The 20,413-nt window shown below is 42.8% G+C and overlaps 1 protein-coding gene across 1 annotated transcript in view; it reads right to left on the bottom strand.

Annotated features, from left to right (window-relative positions):
* Positions 1–1,029: 1,029 nt before the first annotated feature.
* Positions 1,030–20,413, bottom strand: part of egfem1 (EGF-like and EMI domain containing 1) — a 52,362-nt gene continuing 32,978 nt past the window's right edge. Inside the window, 20 exon segments of the mRNA XM_070829035.1 lie at positions 1,030–2,828; positions 3,278–3,406; positions 3,567–3,695; positions 4,607–4,735; positions 4,931–5,059; positions 5,383–5,511; positions 6,539–6,667; positions 6,943–7,071; positions 9,131–9,259; positions 9,373–9,501; positions 9,840–9,968; positions 10,120–10,248; positions 11,009–11,137; positions 11,811–11,939; positions 16,374–16,502; positions 16,834–16,965; positions 17,464–17,595; positions 17,905–18,030; positions 19,109–19,243; positions 19,657–19,791. Of these exon segments, the coding sequence (XP_070685136.1) occupies positions 2,749–2,828; positions 3,278–3,406; positions 3,567–3,695; positions 4,607–4,735; positions 4,931–5,059; positions 5,383–5,511; positions 6,539–6,667; positions 6,943–7,071; positions 9,131–9,259; positions 9,373–9,501; positions 9,840–9,968; positions 10,120–10,248; positions 11,009–11,137; positions 11,811–11,939; positions 16,374–16,502; positions 16,834–16,965; positions 17,464–17,595; positions 17,905–18,030; positions 19,109–19,243; positions 19,657–19,791 (2,546 nt within the window). The 3' untranslated portion in view covers positions 1,030–2,748.

Here is a 20,413-nt window from a genome sequence, read left to right as displayed (position 1 = left end):
AACTAAAGTGGCCTTTCAAAGCGTTAAGACTATTTCAAGTAAACCAAAATTATGTCTGAATCAGCTTTTTTCCTTTAAATAAAAATAAAAAATAAAAACAGTACCTATTAGTGGTATTAGTAGTGCAAGAGCAGAGCAGCTGTGCAGTAGGCTCTGCTGCAGTGTGGTAAGCACACATGAGGTGAAGCTTCCACTACAACCTTACTGATCTTACCATTTGGACATCTTTTGGCGTGCCAGCTCTTCATTTGTGGCACCTCCGTCTGCTGTGGCACCCGGCGCTATGCGTGGAGGGCTGATCCAGCGGTGCAGTGGCCACCCAGAGCTTCGTGGATGGATGGCCTCTCTGGGCCTGTTTGACTGGAAACAGGTGTGTGTCATCTGAAGATGAAGGCCTGGCCGATAAACATTATTGGAGAACATCTGCTGCTTGTCACAACACAGGGCGAGCTGGAGCGGCCCCCCCATCCATCAGCCACACCGGTGAGTGGGTGTGGGGGGCTCCATCCTCCGCTGGCGGGCCCGTTCACCCATCACTCACCCCCGGGATGCTGGATATGGGGTGCATGTTTTGTCCAGGCACCTGCCTGCCTCTGCCAGACCAGAGCCGCCTTTGGCCAATAGAGAAAATGCTCCAGCGCACTTGAAAAATGCCTCAGGGAGAGCACACGTTCTCTCTGACGCTGACACCCCCTCACACACACACACCACACGCAGCAGTGTACCCTGCTCAGGTGCCTCCCACACCCCCACCCACTTTAGAATACTGTCAGGCAGGCAGGCATGGCCTTAATGCTTGACCCTTCTCTGGCTGATGAGAGATTCCTGGTAGTAGCCTCGCACAAAAACCTGCACTGACATATCCACACACACAGGATCCCATAGGTCTCGCTGACAGCTGGTAACTCTCTCCCCCTTTTTCTACCTCCACCCCTCCCACCCCACTCAGGGATCACAGAAATCAATACCAATACAATTCAAAACAAAAGGGTGTCCGCAGATGCTTTTCTTGTTATTTATTTGGTTCATAGCTCTTTTTATTCTCTTTGTTTTAGTAAAAACACAAACCACCAATCATAAAGACACATGGACAAAATAAAAAGATGATGGAAAAGATAAAATTACGTTTTTTTAAATTTTATACAAACAAAATGTATCAATTTAGCACCACTGACATCGGTATGCCAAGACATTGGCACAGTAGGTTATGACTGATACAACTGACAGTGACCTGAGATATAATCCAACAAAAGAAACACCCTCATTTCATTGTACTCTTCTCCTGAAGTTAAAAGGCTTTTAATAATGTATGACTAATGTGTACAGGTACTGCATAAAAAAGTATTAACAACAATTCTATCATTTTCCATAAGACTCATAAACACTGTATCAGCTGCTGACTCAATCTGAAAGAAGTGCAATGCATGCAGGTTTTGCCTGCAGTGTTTCATGACCGGCACGCAGCCCTGCTTTAAGACAACTTACGGTGAGTGCCAATAAAAGGTTAAACTTGTTCATGTCATACTCAGATTCCATGAGCCATGTTGAAATAACTTATGGACAGACAGTATCTGCACAGACGTTTGTGAAAGGGCAGTAAATAAGGTTAAGGTGAGTATGATTCACCTGAGGTTCCTTCTTTTGGGAAGTTGTGCAGTTTTACAATGCAAATGTGTGGTGTCCAGTATCAACAAATTATAAGCAAGAAATATGTCAGCTATAAGATTCCCTCGGTACTTGATGGAGAAAAAGAGCCTTTCAGTGTTTTGTGGATCACTATGATGGAAGTGAACAGTTTGAATGGTATGTGCAGGATTTACATTAACTCAAAATTCAGCATTTTAAACCTGCAATATCTGCAAGCAGTAAAAGGACTAAACATTTAATTTTTTATTTTAAATAATTGATTCCTTGTATTTAACATGAACCCTCCATCAGCAGATCTTGTGTCAACCAATTAAATATTTGAAATAAAGTATGGTGATTGACTCTGGATTTCTGGAGAAAGAAGATGAAGTAATTTTTTGTTATTTAACAACGTAATTGAACCTGGAATAAATCATAATTTGAAGCAGGGTATTTTTGTGAATCTCAAAATACGTCTGTAGGTCGTTTTTATTATGAAGCATCCCCTGTTTCAACATTTATGGCTTTTCTATTGGACCATATTTTTGTAGTTCACCTGCCTGCGGTCCCTGTATAAGTAAGTGAATCTGTTTTAGAGAAATGTAATTATCATCAGAAATAGACTTAGCATTTATCAGGCTAACTATCAATTTTTTGTGGACACACATAGAAAAACAAGAAAAGTCGGTAATGGCTGTAATGGCTCTCAAATGTCAAGAAAGTGAGTCACATGTTTTGTCCAAATGCCCTTAAATAAATGGAACCCTCAACAACTCATTAAATGTCAAACTGGCAGGCAAATTAATCGCTTTTAATCAGCAATCATCACAAATGTGATGTAAGTATTTGCGTGAATAGCCGAGAAGTCTGTGCAACCCTGTAAATTCTGGGGTGTGTTTACAGTTTATGGTCCTTTGAGGGCCCCTCACATGCCAGGTCCACTGGGTGATTATTGTGAGCTCCAGGCTCAGGGCTGGAGTGCCAGTTTCTGACAGCTGAGTACCAGTTTCACAAAAACACAGCATTGCAAACATCACCTTTACACAGATGATCTACGTAATGCCTCACAGAGCCAAGCCCTGCGTCTGAACATCCAGTCAGGAGTTTGCACCTCTGCTTGGGTTATGTGGTTTTGCTGCCTGCTCTTCTCCTTCTTTGGGACACAGAAAAGTTCAGTGATCCTGGAGTTTGGCGTAGCACTGCTGAAAAGGAAAAAAAAACAAAAAGCAAGAAGACATCAGCACTATTTGAAAATCAAAAGCAAATGTGCTCTGGTTTTTGGAGGAGTAACTGGTACGTAGTCTCCCGTGTGCTTGGCTTTGAGGAGGTAAAACGAAGACAGCCTTAAGCCTGGTACCACGCTGGGTGCAGATTAAAATAACTGTCAGGAGACAGCAGCAGCTATTGAGGGAGACAGGGTGACACACAGAGTGATGGGGCTCAGCCTCTCACACTTCATGACACAGTATTTCACTAAAGCTGGTTCAGCTTTACAGCCCGTGACCTTATGTGTGTGTGCGTCTTGGTGTCAGTGTCGGTGTGAGTGTGTGTTTTGGTGTGCGTCCATTTTGCTTTCGCTTGGCAACCCTACTGATATGTGTGTGTGTGTGAGTATGTGAATGTGTGTGTGGCAATGAGAGCTTAAGTTTACCGTCACTACAGGTGGGGCCCAGCCAGGTGTGCGGACACAGGCATCGCCCACTGAGCCCATCACAGCGGGCCCTGTGGGAGCACTGGCACGGCAGGGAGCACTGAGGGCCAAAATGGTCTCCGCCACAGTCTGAGACAGAAAAACACAGAGAGAGGAAGGGAGGGAGACTTTTAAGAAAGGTTTCACACATGGACACATTTTCAGAATTTCTGCTGGTTAAATATTAACATCTACGTCTATTATTTTAGTCATGTTAATAAAAGTGTGGTTCCCTCAAGGTGGCGTCTACCTTTTTCACATCTCTGTCCCGTCCTTCCTGGGGGACAGAGGCACCGTCCGGTCGATGGGTCACATGAGGCCTCACTGGTACAGTCACATGATTGCCCACAGCCCAGTCCAAACCTGCCAGCTTCACATCCTAAAAAAACATAGATTTCACACAAGCAGACACATGTTCTCATTTTCTTCAGTAATTACACAACCCTCGACCATACATACTACAAGAAGGATGGACTAATGGCTGAATCCACTTTTTAGACAGGAAAAGGTAGAGGTTGCTTTGTGTTTTTGTTAGTTAATCCAGAGGTCTGACTTTTTTTCTGTTTCTCTTCCAGTCACAGACACAGTTCAGACACTTTGCATTCTCATTTTTCTATCTTCATGGACCTTTAGGTCTCCTACGTGTTAAAATGCAAGACCACACACATGCACAATCGCATAAGTAAGGCACAAAAATAAATACACAAGCACAAGATAGAGCCAGGTCTGTCTCTGGAGCCTGTGGCTGCCTTACAGCTGCTCTGCAATGCTCAGTCATATCTCCTGCTGGGACTGAAGTGGCCATTTAGGCGCTCACACTGCGGCTGAGAGCCCCGTGAGCAGGCAGGAGGGCACAAGGATGTAACAGGAACGCATTAAGCAGTCGGGGAACACCTGTCTCTCATCAAATAACCAGCCTGCTGGCCTGCCCACCTACCTGCTAGCCTGTCTGTCTGCCTGCCAGAACACACTCACTCTTTGCATTTAAAAAAAAATGCCTTATTCATGAATGCTCATATCTTCCCATGTCCTATTGCAGCTGGGCATCCAGGTGGCTGTTTATTAAAGTGCATACACTTCTGAGTGTGCTCAATAGGAACAAAAAACTATGAAATACTTGACAGATGAGAAATCTATCCTCTTTAGACTAAGATAAGATAATGTCACAATGGGCTGTAACTTTTAATTTGTTTTTAGAATCAATGTTCTTCTTGCTCGCCTATCAGCCCACTGAAAATGATAACTTAGGGATCTCAGTTGATTATTTAATCTCTAGTCTTGTATACTCACGTCTTTGGCATTGTGGGCCGTAGTACCCTGGCGGACACACACATTGACCTGTCACATGGTCACATGTCTGCCCCACTTTACAGTCACACGTATGGGCACAGTTTGCTCCAAAGAACCCAGTCGGACATCCTAAGCCAGACACAAGACACTGGATTCAGGTTACGGTTACATGTTTCAGGGTAAAAATGATCATGCTGTATCAAGCTTCACTGAAGTAACGAATTGTTTCTCATTTCGCTTAGAGCTCCTGCGGAAGTGTTAGTTGGGCCACTGGTGTCCTTATCATCAGGTTTCTTTTTGTATTATCAGTGAGTGTTTGCATACTGTGTTGACAGGAGTGGCCATAGTATCCAGCAGTACAGCTGCAGGTGCCAGTAAAGCGGTCGCAGGTCCCACTGTTGAGGCATGGACAGTCTTGTGCACAATCAAACCCATATTTTCCCTGTGAACAGGCTGCACACACACACACACACACACACACACACACACACACACAAATTAAGTTGTACATTTTCAATTGGAACATTCCTGTACAGGTATTTATAAAACACTGATATTATATTATTTATTGCCTATCATTATCACCATCTGTTAGCTATGAAAAACAGAAATAACATATAACGGAGCATCAATTGAGGTGGATCAGTTAGTACAAAGTTTAGAGGAGTCTTCTCTGCCAGTTTTGTTGTTTGGTGTGTTCAATTTCCCATGAACAGCACACTGTTTTGCTTACTTCGGAGTGTTTTCTGTTGTGTCTACTGCCCATGAGCGCGTACCTGTGTCACATCGGGGTCCAGTCCAGCCCAGCCCACACTTGCAAGACCCGTCGATGGGGTCACACAGACCCCCGTTCTGACAGCTGCATGTGTTTCTGCACTGCGGGCCGTAGCGCCCCCTAGGACACGCTGGAGAAACATTCAGAGAATATCAGGACAAGACAAACTACAGCAATAACACCAACGGGTGTAACACACAGACAACAGGGAGTTCTGCCTATCTGTCTCTTTCACACACACACACACATATACAAGATTGCACTAACCGCATTCATGTTTATTTAAGCAACAGTTCATTAAAGAGATGGCAAAGTAGTCTAATTTGGCACTGATATAAAAGAATAATCATGTTTCTCTGGGTAATTTAGATTGGGAAAACAATAAGCAAGCCGTCTTTGATTTCCCTGTTTATTTATTTGCTTCCTTGCCAAATCCAGCGACATGGAAGACAGAGAACGAGCTACTTATAGGTTTCTGTAAACATTCAACACAAGGACCTTAAGAGGTGGTATGTCCAAGTATATGCAGGAGGCTAAAAAAAAAAGAGAGCATTTAGCGCTAGCAGTGATGGAAATCCCCGCTTGCGAGCTATCTGAATTGCTGATAAAGGGAGAGATTAGGAAAACCTGACTCTGCCTCCGTTTCCTGGGAAAACAGCCCTGTGATCATAAGAGGCCTCACACTGAGGAAATGGAGAATTTGTAACTTAAATATACAGTGAACAAAATGTTGAAAAATTCTCCCTCACTTTGCTGGTTGTTTCTCTCTTTCTAGTTAGGCCTGCTATTTCTGAGGACCTCATTAGGGCCAATTGTTCCCACTGATGCATGTCAGTCTCAGTGGTAACTCTTTGGTTACTCTGGAGAAGAGAAGGGTAAAAGATAAAAGACTCAATAGAAACCATGCTTTGTATCTTTCAAAGCATTTCACTCAAACTTGAACAGTGAATTGCCTGGGGAATTTAGTGGAAATTCTCCTCGCCTCAAAAAATGTCTCGAAATATAAAACTACTGCACATCGTAATCACTGCAAACATACTGCCTACATATCAGACTTTGATGAAATGGATTGCCTTTCAAAATATTAGTTGACATCATAAACAACAAGGCCTAATGTGCCATAGCTCTGCGGCACGAGCTAATTAATCCAAACAAACCTTGTTGGCAGGACTGCCCCATCCTACCGGGGGCACAGATACACTTCCCAGTTGCTGGGTGGCACAGCCCTCCTTCCCCACAGGAGCACAGCTTAGCACAGTCCTTCCCAAAGTACCCACTCGAGCAACCTGTGGAAATAAACATGTCTTCATTCACACATCAGCACAAATCAAAAAAGTTATGAAGATGAATCTCATCATTTCATAAGCCTTGTGGGTTGCCTCAGTCGCAGTTGACCAGAATTTTCCAATACAACAAAGGAGGCCGAAATGACCACCCCGACATGAATATGTAAATAACACCCCTAAATTAGTAACTCAGAATAATGATGATGAAGGGGTGCAGAAAGACAGGACTCTTTTTCATTCTGAAGTACAAACAGGTGCACGGTTTCCTGACTTACTTGAGCTGCAGTCAGCTCCGATGAAGCCAGGAGGACAGTAGCAAGTCCCAGTCCTGAAGTCACAGCGACCTCCATTGATGCAGCTGCATCGGGACTTGCAGTTTGGCCCATAAGTCCCTGCTCGACATCCTGGAGTCAAACCACAGCGGTAAGAAGGAAAGAGAATTAAAAGAGGTGGGAGGAAAGGTAGAGCAGACAGGTTAGAAGGCCACTTTACAACCAATCATAAAAACAAATGTAAATCATGCAGCCCAGCATAATGACAGGTGAACAAAAATGCACTTAAGCCCTGACTGGCTTTTATTTATGAATGATATAAATCCTTGACTTCAACGGAGGGAAATGCACACCTCGCTGCTACATTTCTCCCATCCAACTCCCTGTTTAACTAAGGCGTATTAACACATGCCACCAATGACGCCAGAAAATCAACAGTACACTTACGTAGCTCACAGCGAGCCCCGTGGTAACCAGGTAAGCAGCTGCATTTCCCCGTCACAGGATGGCACTGCTCTTGATCTCCTGAACACTGGCACAGCTGGCTGCAGTTTTGCCCGAACATGCCGGCAGGACAGTCTAAGATGGTACATCCAGAAACATATATACAACAGTGAGTTAGATATAGAAAGACCTACTCTCTTCTATAAGTGAACCAGTTGTTTTTGTTAATAATACATATATTCTATCCCTAACTCAGAATTTTGCTCAAAATAATTCTATTAACTTAGATTAATAAGTTATATACGCTTTTTAAGACCTGGATGTAGTAAATGGTGTGTTAGTGATATTTCTGAGGTAAAAACTATAGATAACAGCTACATGTACATACAAAATTGTCTCGCGGTGTAAAATTGGTGAGTAATCAGGAAATTATTTGACAGATAAGAAGGAAAGATCCTTCTAGATTTCCAGAGGAAATTTTTTCTATGCACCGGTGTAGAAAATTTCAATTTCAAATTTCAATTTCAACAATACAAAAAAGTTTACAAAAGTATACAAAAGTTTCAGATTATCTACAACACATCTCTGCACACCAGAAATGCATGAATGAGTGCTTAAGCAACTCATTACATTGTACAGTGTAGCTTTGATGAAATTAAGACAGCGGATGAGGCCTTAAACATGCAAACACTGAGCAGTTTGTGGGAACAAAGAGAAACGGCATTTCCCTTTCCTTCCTCAGACGACTCTGTGCATGTACTGGGACATTCAGTATTGAATGGTAACAAGATCAAAACTCCCAACAACTTTCCCCGGTCCACCAACCCAGATGGGATTCTTTCACACACCCTTTCTGCACACATACGCTCATCACAATAATGAATGAAGTCCACAGACAATAAGTCATGGCGAACAAGATGAATCTGTGAACCGAACATGTTTTCGGGTGAGACCGCAGCACTCTGCTACTCAGTCAGGCAGCAGCAGGCAGCGTGGGGGACAGATAAGAAAGGACTCCAGACTAAAGAGGCAATTACGGCGCTGTCATTATGCACGTCTGCCTTCCAAAGGCCCTTATCCGCCGCTGAGGAGACAAAAACAATGCCTTCTGTTTTACTTGGCAACTGGTGTGCAACATTTATCAGATGTCTGGGGAGTGTGTAAAGAGAGGAAGGGAGCTGAGGTGGGAATGGGGGGGGCAGAGGGAGCTGAGTGGTGAAGCTGCTCGTATACACTCCTGAAGGATATGGTCTAAATAATGAAACATTAGCATAAAGTGCTGTGACAGTGAGGGTTTAGTGCCGGTGTAGAGTGCATTTCCTGGAATGGAATAAATGGTAATCTTTCCCAGGAGGACTCTGGGAAAAAAAAATTTAATCAGTATTAGCAGAATGATTCTTGGTGATCACTTCACTCCCATGATGCCTTTCTATCCTGATGGGAGTGTTGTGTTTCAGGGTAGGAGTGTCTCTATCAACATGTTACACACATCAGCCAAATGGTTTTAAATGCATGACAGTGATATTAGCCATGTGCCAAGGCTTTCTCAATAACTAGTTATACATAAGGGACATCTGTGAGAAGCTACACTTCCAAAGATGTTGTTAAGTATTTAGTATAGTTTTCCTTCTACGGTTGAGCAAATCAAAATGCTATAAAATACATTCACATACAAACCTCACGGGGGAAAGTCTCTCTATATGTACAGTCAAGTTTTATTGTGCTGAGATTTTCAGTTTATTCTTACACTTCTCACAGCCTGGTCCCGTGAGTCCAGCTGGGCACCCACATCCCCCCGTCTCATGGTGGCAGGACACCCCAGCCTGGCACTGACACCGCTGGGCACAGGAAGCACCGTAGGACCCCGGAAGGCAGGCTGGGAGTTCACAAGCACATGCAGGCACACATAGTCACTTTACTCTCATGTTCAAAGCTCCGCTAGTGCAACTTCCATTCCTTTACAATTTCCTCGGTCCTGGACACACTCACGCTTGTCACACCTGGCTCCTCTCCAGCCTGGCTCGCACTCACAGTGGCCCGTCACATGGTGGCAACTTGAGCTACGGACACAGTCACACCTCTGCTCACAGCCCGCTCCAAAGAATCCCTTAGAACAGGCTTCAAAGAAAACACACAGACATTCACGTTCAAGCAAACAACATTAGAGACTGAGAGCAAAGCCTTTTGTGTGCTTATTTATCAAAGGCTGATTGCACAAATTGTTTTGACGCAGCAAGTTTTACGATTTCAGGAGTAAGAAAACTTTCCCACACTTTCACCCATTTTGCTCCTGCTGCACAGAAATGATAGCAAATGCAGCAGAAATGCAGTGCGAGAGAAAAAAAATAACTGCTAGACGGCCAGTTGGTTATACAGCTTTATATATATATCTCAATTGGACAGGTGAAAAAGAGATAACAGATGATACAGTGTTGGCGTGAAGTTCAGGAAGTCACCTGACTGACAGAGCTCTCCCATCCAACCAGGCGGACACGCACATGTTCCCGTCGTCCTGTCACATCTCCCTCCATTCGTACAGCTGCAGGCCCGGGTGCAGTTCTCTCCATAACGTCCCTCCTCACACTCTAGGAGAGAGGGAGAGGGAAGCTCAGATGGAGGCGACACGCAAGAAAATTATTCACCTCGTGAAACCTCATGGTAAATCAAGAAAAGGACATTTAAGAATCGCATGTGTTTCCCCTTAGCTTCCTTACAATGTAACAGTGGAGGACTCACCTAACTCACAGGCGGTGCCGGTCCAGCCGGGCGGGCAGGAGCACTGGCCGGTCACACGATCACAAGAACCTTGGTTTTGACACAGACACTGACCAGAGCAGTGTTCCCCATACTGACCTGCAGCACAGGCTGAACCCACACACGCACATATACACAGCAGACAATTATATAAATGTGGTCATGAAAAGGCCAAGTGTATATGTATCATTGTGACAATGATTATTAGATATTATTGATTTTAAAAATCCATCCACCAATATATACAATGTCCATCTCTCTATCCTATTAATCCCTTGACATATACACTGTTGCCCATAAAGTTGGAATAATTGTTCAATACCCCCAATTTTGTTAAAGCCTGAATACACAGTTTGCAAAGGTTAATTGTGGTTTAAGTTTCACTGTGATATGTTTGGAAGGGTTTGATCAATAAAGTTGATAAGATATACACTTTATTTATCAAGAATAAATCACATTGTCACAATCATTTCATGAGAAGAGGTAAAAAACATTTTATTCCAACTTTATGGGCAACAGTGTATTTGACCTTTTATTAAAAACAAATGTAAGTAAACCTGCATCAGTGCATATTATGTTTATCAACTTGTGCAATTATCGCTAACATTTTGAAGTATTTGCAGTTTTATGAGCACACTATGTTCATATTACACAAACGTGGATGAAAACCACTATAGAGGGAATACATCCAGATTTTCCAAACACGGCAGCATGGTTTGTAAAAATGGATAGTTGCGACATTAAGTGTAGGTAATTTGTAGTAAATGAGGTAAAACATGCAAAGCCAGTGGTGCTGTCTTTTAAGAAAATAGCAGGAAAACATTTCAGTGAATATCTGAGTAATTAGCTCCTTGAGTGATGAGCTACTCACGCAGCTGGCAGCTGACTCCGGTCCACCCGGCCGTGCAGCTGCATCGCCCGGTGACGTGGTCACACCTCGCTCCGTTCTGACACTCACAGGTCTGACTGCACTGCTCCCCAAAATGTCCCTCTGGGCATCCTGCACACACAAGACACATGCAGTATTAACTTAAAACAAGACTGGAGCTTCAATTGCAGACTGAGGGCAAAAGGACATTTTGAGACTTCACAGTTTTCATTGTAAACTTGCCTTGATGATCAAAGTCCAAGATGACATTTGGAGTCTAAAGAAGAGGAAAATGCGCTAATGACAGAGATGCATCATTAAGTCATGCTAGTGGCTTTCTGCTGACTCTGGCTCTGGTAGTTAGGACCACAAAATGGCTGTGGCAAGAGGAAAGTCCTGAATAAGACTACAGAATGACAGACTAAGGACTTTAGTGGGTATTTCACTGGAATCGTTAAACATCGGCATGTAATCCTCAAGAAACTTTAGCATGAGAACACTGATTGGTTAGCTGCTAAAGAGTCTTCCTAGTAATGTTCTCCCTCTCTCCTAATGTTGATCGCTATAAACACGTGGGTGCATTTATCCAGAATAGACCTCAATTAAACCATGTGTGCCAGAGGGCACCCTTGTCCTCCCTCCTTTCTCCATCCTTACCCATCCCTAAAAAAAGTCATTGGCAACGTCTCATTATAGAGATAATTGTTCGCAAACACATCATCGTTGTGTTTAAGGAGAGGATGTCGTGATGGGCTGCAGTGAGGGCCTCCCTCACACCCCGTTTTAATGATGTGGCTTCCATTACCCAGAATGCAGTGTGGTCCTGCCCAGCCGGCGGTGCATAGGCAGGCTCCTGTGATGTGGTGGCAGCGGGCACCGTTCCTGCACTCGCACATCTGGCCACAGTCAAGACCATAAAAGCCGTCCGGGCACACTGTGGGCCAAGATAAAACATCCGACTGGTTAGAACTGGCAGCTTCATAAAAAAGGAGAGGAAAAGGTTTAGATGCCAACTACTTTTTTTGTTCTTTCTCTTCCCCTCCCCATCTCTCGCTCTCTTCTCCTCCTCCTACTTTCCCTCTCTGTCTTACCACCTACTGAAAATACCAATATCAAATTGCAGTACCACACTGCGGCTGTTCATTTGCAGAGGGTCTGCGTTCGTTAAGTGAGCTCATGTCCCACATGTGTGGTGGATCTGGGCCACATCAAAGTCGATGGCGGCTCGGAGGCCGTTCCCCTTTTCTGGGGGTAGAAGGGGCACAGAGAGTTGGTAATTAGGGCACCTGCTGAGTCCACAGGCCCCACCAATGCACTACAAAACAAAGCCAGGTTACTGTGCCCCCGCAACACACCCACACACACACACACACACACACACACACGTACCTACAGTATCGCTGCTGATGCAAGGAGATGCCAGTGTACGAGTCTGTTTCCCATTCTCAAGGAGAGCCAGAGAGATTGTTTAAGTGTGTGTAGAGTCAACTGACACTCAGAGAGTTTGGTAAACATAGTGCCTCCCATCCACAAGAACCCAGCCAGAGGCAGTAGGATGAATGAGCCTTTCCACTACTGGGATGTAAATATTGTCTGTAAGCATGACTTCACCAGAGCAGGAAAGAATGACTCTGTTTATTCACAGCCTATTTTTGATCGCTCAATTTGTCAGTGAAGAAATCACATCCTAACTCAAGCATAATTGTTGTATTTTGCAAAACAAAAAGTTCCTCCATTATGGTCTTTATTTATGGCTCGCCCGGCCAACGTTTGAGTGACTGACAGCAGTTGCAGGCACTTCTCTCCTCGAGCACCCTCTTCTGTTTTCTGTTGCAGTAATATGTGAGAAAATGTGAGCATGGTGAGGGTTTGGGTAGAGCCTGTCACAATTATCTCAGCCAGCAGTTTTTCATTGCGTTTATATACTACCTCTTCTATCCATAAGGAACGCAGTGGACCATGTTACCAAAGGAAGCCACAAATTGGGAGTGCAACAGCAACGTGTAACTTGGTGGTTTCGTATATTCTAAAGGCCACAGTATTCAGGGCGTTTCCTTAAAGTTTATGCATCATACTCTCTGTCTCCTGCTCCAATTGATGATGCTGTCCACTCTTCCCTTTTCTGCGTCAAGGCCTCAAATTGGGAGAAGTATCCTTCCTACTCAGCAGTTTCTGGCATGGCCATCGCTGTGTTCCCACGCTGACAGCATGACGTCTTTGCTTGCCTCTGTAGTGGTTAGGCTGCGCTGTTTAATAAAGCCAGCCCACAGAGGATGCTGTCATTTTAACCCAGCTGTACATTAGGTCTGTGGGAGTGCTGCAGCAAAATCTACTGGTTTATTATCTGTTATTTGTTATTACGATAGCGATTGCTGACAGCTATGCAACATCTTTCTGTCCTGTGGAACGTCGCTCTGACAAATTATTTATTTACAAAGAGGCTCAACACATCTATGATGTCAAGCAATAAACATAACAGATGAGTGATGCTCCCTTTTAATGAGGTCTTTACACCAGACACAGTAATCACCTCAACATGTTCAAACACTTTCCGTCTTTTTCAAATGCAGCAGACAAAGTTTACTGCAGCACCCATATTCTATCTTTCGGGGACACACTGACACCTTTAAGTGGCAGCATTTATTATTTGTTTATGCCAGCAGGGGGCGACTGGTTTCCATATTAACCACAGGGCAGCGATCTGTCACCTGATACTAGCACAGTGTCACAGTGTTTGTAAGTGAAGATTCTTCCCTAGGTGTCTTTGTTTATAGGTAGGCGCAGAGGATTCAGCCTACCACACACACACACACACACACACACACTGTGCCATCGCTGAAAGACTCCATCTCTAGACTAAATGAGCTCTTTAAGACAGGAGGATTATTTCCAGATCCCTGGTTGTGTAAGAGCCACTGCTGTCAGCCCATAAAGCAGGTCCAGGGACCACACAGCCGGGGAGAGCCAACCACAGAAACAGAGCGGATAGAGAGAACGCAGAATAGAACTTCCTGGTGCCATTCAGGGTCTCTACACTGAAAGAGGTCAACGCAACAACAACAAAACAACCCAGTTTCTTCGACAATAACGCGGATGTTCGATGCCAGCTGAACCAGAGATCTTTTTACTGCAACCAAATGAACTATTTTGATGCAAACATCAAAGCGGCGGACCAGAAAACAGAGCCTGATCCGCGTTAATTGAAGAAGTGCTCTAGTGTGCTGCAACCATGTCAGCACAATGGCCTGTTTCCTCTGACAAAACTTGACTGAAATGTTTAGCATCAACCTCAGTGCCGCAAGAATGCTGCAATGAAACTGCGCATTTGCCATAGTAACAAGCTCCCTGAGTCGCGTAGAACCAGTTATTTCTATGAATAACCAGCATGTGGATGAAAAAGGCCCACGTGGTCAATGACACACTGAAAAGCAAAGTCATATATTTCCATTTTAATTCTGTGGAACAGATGAACTGGAGAGATCTGGTCCTTCTCATAGCACAGGCCTCTTCCTGACTTCTCCTGAAGGAAGAGGCCCAGCAGAAGACTGAGAAACTGGACACCTCTGTTTGAGGAGAAAAGGCCTTCAGAAAACAGAATCTGGTCAGACTGATAGCCCTATTTCCACAGCAACGTCCAATCAGAGTGACGTCTACGTCTGCGGCCATTAGACTGTTATGACTGGGGATGTGAAGCTCTGTTCTAGTGTGACATGGCCGTGATTTACGATGCCCCGCGTGCTACAGAGTTGGTATGAATTTCAGGGCCTAGTTGTACACTTACACTAAATCTTACCCTTTGCAATAACATGGGGCCACTTCAAGTCAAAAGACTATAATCAAGAACAAATCTATTACGTTGTTAAGACTTTGGACTGTTGGTATGTATTGAGTTCAATGAAAACGTCATAAAGATGAGAAAAATACTAGCTACATGAAGGTTTTGCCATGGCAGGATGCTTGAAAAGACTCTGCAGCCTGTGAAATACGGTCCATCTATCCCAGAATGACTAATACAAATTATATCTTGGGATTTGTGTGGTTTTCAAACGGTTTTGCTTGCCATGACAATATATGGACGATGATTCAATGCATCTGTGAGATGATTCACTAAAATTGTGGAAGAGACGAGAAAATCAGAAGAATGTCCTGCAGCGTCCCCTAGTGTACAAAGACTGGACTGATGGAGAGCAGCAGGGTTACACACACATTTGGCCCCATTGGGGGAAAGTAATTAAGTATATTTACTCAATTACTGTACTTAAGTACAAATCTAAGGCACATGCACTTGATTCTTGTCCTGACACTCTCTACTTCTGATTCATTACATTTCTGATAGAAATATTATACTTGACTTTACAACATTCATTTGACTGTTTTAGTTACTAGTTACTTTACATATTAAGAAATTTGTATGCAAAACACATCAATACATAATAGAATAATTAGAATAGAATATTAACAGAAATTGATCATTTTTCATGTAAAAACATTTTGAGCTTTATAAAGTGAGGATTTTCTCTTTTTAATTATTGTAATAATAATACTACATTTTTCTATGCTTTTGAATCAAAAAATTCAAAAGTTTAACAAAGCAAACAAACCACTAATGGAGTCAATAACCAGCAGAGTAACCCATAATGAAAATGATTATTAGCTGCACTCCTATACAAAATAGTTCAAAATTAACCGCACAGTAAAATCCTCTTTTTACTTTAATGCATGAGCAATAACAATCAAAAGTGATATCATAGCCTATGTAAGCCTATAGCAGTCAGTCTGCTTTGAATAATGAATTTTATTTTTACTTTTCTTACTTTTTGGTTTAAGTATATTTAAGTATACTTTTACTTCTGCAACATTTCCAATGCAAGTACTTTAACAGTGTGGTATTCTCTTACTTAGTAAAGCCTCCACCACTGTTTGCTTCATATTACTCAAAGCTCAACATGAAGAAGTTTTTGAGCTTGTTTTTTGTGATGTGATTGCTTCAATTCAAAACTAATTTTAATGTAATAAATATCAAATATGAAAATTATTACTGCAATAATTGAGTAATCTATTAGTTTTGCTTGTGAGTCGGTACATGTGTGTGGTACAGACAAAGACATAGAGATAATATGTGAATGAGATAATCTTGGATCACGTGTCTTTAGTTTTTTGATAAAATAAGCAAAGTTATATATTCGTAAGGTTTTATACTTAGAGAAGAGAACTGAGAACTGCATTAATTTTAACCTTGTTGTTCCTCTGAATGAGTCTCTAAACCAATTTAATAACATCTTTGTGTTTTTAAAGATTGATTGAAATGACACAAACATACCATCAGGAACGATATATAGTGACACACCAGAAACAAAAGGAATCTTACTTTTTTCACAGTGGGTGCCGGCGTATCCAGGTGAACATGTGCAGGCGCCGCTCACATGGTCACAGAGGGCTCCATTCTGACAACGGCACTGCTGGGAACATCCCTGCCCATAACTGCCATTCACACACCCTAACAGTGAACACATGAATGAGATCAAGAGTGATTCAGCAAAAACAATGTCTTCAATCTTGACGGGGGAGTTGGCGGTGAATGTCATCTCGAGTTATACCATGTACATCCCAGAGCTGTAGAATATTCATATAAGCTACTCAAATCATATAGTATTCGGTATATTCCAAGTCAAATCACTAAAATAAGACACATGTTGTGATAAAATAAAATATCCAGGAGAGAAATTTCAGTATTGTAAATCAGCTCAAACGATGTTGTAAGTAAAAGCCACCACTAGATGGCAGAATCTACTAAAATATATAATTTGATAAATAAGATGTAAACTTACTCTCTTCACAGCGGTCTCCAGTGAAGCCGGCCTCACACACACACTGACCAGTGACTGAGTCACAGCCCAGAGAGATCTCCTTGCAGTGGCATTTGCTGAGGCATCCTTGGCCCCAATAACCCGATTCACATGCTGTGAAGGTCAGAAAACATTGCAGTGAAAGCTAAGCACAAGGTTTTGATATGATCAATGTTCAGCTTTTGCTATAAATATGTAATGGCACTCTACATTGTAATTTCTTAAAACCTCAAAAACTGAGATGGAGCACTGTATCATGTTTTTGTCAGGATAATTACAGTTCTTACATGTTGCACAGTCATGGCCTCTTCTGCCAGGAGGGCAGAGACAGAGCCCAGTCTGAGAGTCACAAGTAGCATCAGAGTGGCATGAACAGCGCATTAAACAGCCTGGTCCATGGAAACCCGGGGGACACTCTGTACACAGCATGACATTCATAGCATCATGTGTTAATCCAATTTTGATAAAACTTTAATAAACAGATTGCTGTGCACACTGAAGCATTCAACATATGTGTAAAGTAAATAAGATGACAGTAACATTTCAGCTTAATGAATTATTCAACTATTGCTAGACTTATGGTTTAACTGCGTCATTTATCTTAAAACTCACCATTTTGACAGAGGTTCCCCGTGAAGCCCGGTTTGCAGTCACACACACCGGTCTGCTTATTGCAGGAGTCTCCGTTTTCACAGTTAGGACAAGATGACAGGCACTTCAACCCCCAGAATCCATCAGTGCAGTCTGGGGAGCATCGAGTATCTTTCAGATTTAGTGTGCTTTGTAAAGCACTAAAGCCACTTATGCTTGAATCGTGGGGGATAAATGTGTTAAATGGAAAATAAGCTACAAAGCAGAGTTTCTAATTGTTGTGGTTCAGACAAAGATGAACACACACATCCTGATGGTTCAGTGGGCTACAGATAACACTGAAAACTCACAATGTCTAAATCTCAGCCACGTTATCTGTAACATAATTAGGCTGAAATGAATTAAAACCAATACCACAAGACACTGGGACATAAAAAAAAATCATATAATCAATAAGTTTACCTTCATGGCAGGAGCGTCCAGTCTTCCCAGCAGGACAGATGCATTGTCCGCTGATGGGATCACAAGGAGCTCCTCCACAGTCACAGGTCAAGCGACAGTTCTCCCCATAGCTCTGTGATTGGCAGGCTAGCAACACACAACAGATTAAAACATCAAAACCACAGACAGATGCAGAAACAGTCATCGTGTAACACACACACACACACAAAATAAACACAAGACAGGATTGCACAACACTGCAAAAATGGATTAAGAAGTACTTAATCATTTTCTGTTTATTTATCTATCCTCTGCCAATAGCCGCTTCAGTAGCCCTGTCATGACCTGGCTTGCAACTGAAGCTGAATACATCCTAGTAAATGTGGATTACTTTTTTTATTTGGCTTTGACAAACCAAAGCCTGGAGTGTGCATTAGAGCAGTGTTATCTTAGGCCACTCCACAGAGACACAAAGTCAGGTTTTTACCAGAGGCTCCTGCACAACATTCAGTATCACTTCAGATCACAGCACAGAGGGTTGAACTTTCCATCAACCAGCAGAGTAAACAGCCAGGGGACACCCTGTTGCAGAGGAACATTCATATTTTTGGTTCTGCAGTTTGTAATAACAGGAACACCTGCACTGACCAGGTGAATTGAAGAGAGGGCCTTATTTATATCACCCACTAAATCCACTCAATCCATCAAAGGCAGCAGAGAGTGAACAGAAAAGAACAGAATAAAGAAAGATTTATTGGCAAATTGAAAACAATTGTGACAAAGAGAAGAAGGAGAAATTCAGAAACTCATTCATAACTAAAACACAAATTTGTGTTGACACAGTAAGTATTCAAACACTAGCCCCACATGTAGACACATGTGTCAGTATGCAAGCCCACGCACTTCACATAACCACACACGTGCTCGCAGAGAGTGCTGTATGTCCACAATGATCCTTAAACATAAAGGTTATGGCCACATGAGGGTGCAGTGGAGTTGGGCTTTAATATGGGGACATCATAAATGTACAGTTGAGAGTTTAGCATATCTGGAAGGTAAAAAGAAACAAACATGAACTTATGGGTGTATGCTTGTACATTTGAAAGAAACTCTAAAAGAAAAGTGCACCTGAAATATATCTCACTGTGCTCCTCACGCTGACTTTCTTTGACACAACACCTTCATAGTTTGATGCACAATGTGTTAAAGCAGCTTTCTGTCTCACCCAGCTGGCATTTATCTCCATGAAGGCCCGCAGGACATCGCTGGCTGCACTCTCCGGTCCTGGGGTCACATGACCCTCCACCTGGACAGTCACATGGCTGCTCACAGCCGGCACCAAAGAAGCCAAGCTCACATTCTACATGGGGACAAACACACAAGAAAAGTGAGGAGATTAACAAAAAAAAGAATCACATTTCCAGACATTTTGCAGACACGTAAATAGTTCCTTCTTGACGGACAAGTTATCGAGATCTTGATTCTGTGATCACTGTAGGCCACCAACCTCAGCAACTTCTTAAACTGAGTTATAGATGTTGTTGTTACTGCACTGCAAGGACACAGCATGGCTCCAAGTGTATTTCCCCTCAGCAACTGACATACTATAGTCCTGTTACTGCACCAGGAAATAAACTTGGATATTTATGATGTGCAAGTTTGCCAGCTGATCTCAAAATATCTGCTGTGAGGATAAAATGTAACTAAACACAAATGCTGACCATTTCATAACACGGGTCTTGCATGAGTTGGAGTTGTGGGGAGTGCTTATACCTTTCTCACACTGTGGGCCGTGGTATGCGGCCTTACAGAAACAGCTCCCTGTTTTGGGGTCACAGCCAGTGGAATGTTCTTGAACGCAGTCACATTCCTTGGAACAGCCTGCGCCGTGTGTCCACCTGGGACACGCTGAGGGGCGGACGAGACCAGTTTTGAAAACAGACAAAAAAACATGAGTCAGGCTGAGCGATGAATGGCTTCAACATGTTCTCACGTTTGTATGATACGGCATATATATAGAAAAATATACACGTGTGAATTAAACTCATATCCCCATGAGTAGCGAGCTGCACAACCTCAGATGAGGTTTGTTTTAAAGTTAAGCAAAGACAACAAACTCTCTTGGCAGCTTGTGTTTGCTAAAGTTAAGCATATTAACTGCGGCCACGTTAATTGAGAACAGAATGTTGAAATTAAACCTCCTCTACTATCAGATTACGTTTTAGTATGAGCCAGCGAACACACCCAACTACCATCTTATCACAACATTCGGCTTCTGCAAGGTTTGAGTCACTGCCTCCTGCTTCACTTGATTTATATACTTCACCCAAAAACGTTCATCCTTAATGCTGTGTAATTACAGATCTAATTTGAAACCAGGCTGCAATCTAATTTGAAACCAGGCTGCAATTTCCCACAAAATCTGATGTGTTGTGCGTAGCTTTTGCAAGCTGTATCACATTAACATACGCACTAAACAAATAGCTGTAGATTGTTTTCAAAATGAAGCCCTGCCACATCCCCACTGAGA

The sequence above is a fragment of the Pempheris klunzingeri genome, chromosome 4 (genome assembly GCF_042242105.1).
Source record: "Pempheris klunzingeri isolate RE-2024b chromosome 4, fPemKlu1.hap1, whole genome shotgun sequence".
Classification (NCBI taxonomy): Eukaryota; Metazoa; Chordata; class Actinopteri; order Acropomatiformes; family Pempheridae; genus Pempheris; species Pempheris klunzingeri.
The sequence above is the reverse complement of the archived record's forward strand: the minus strand, read 5'-3'. Positions and strand labels throughout refer to the sequence as shown.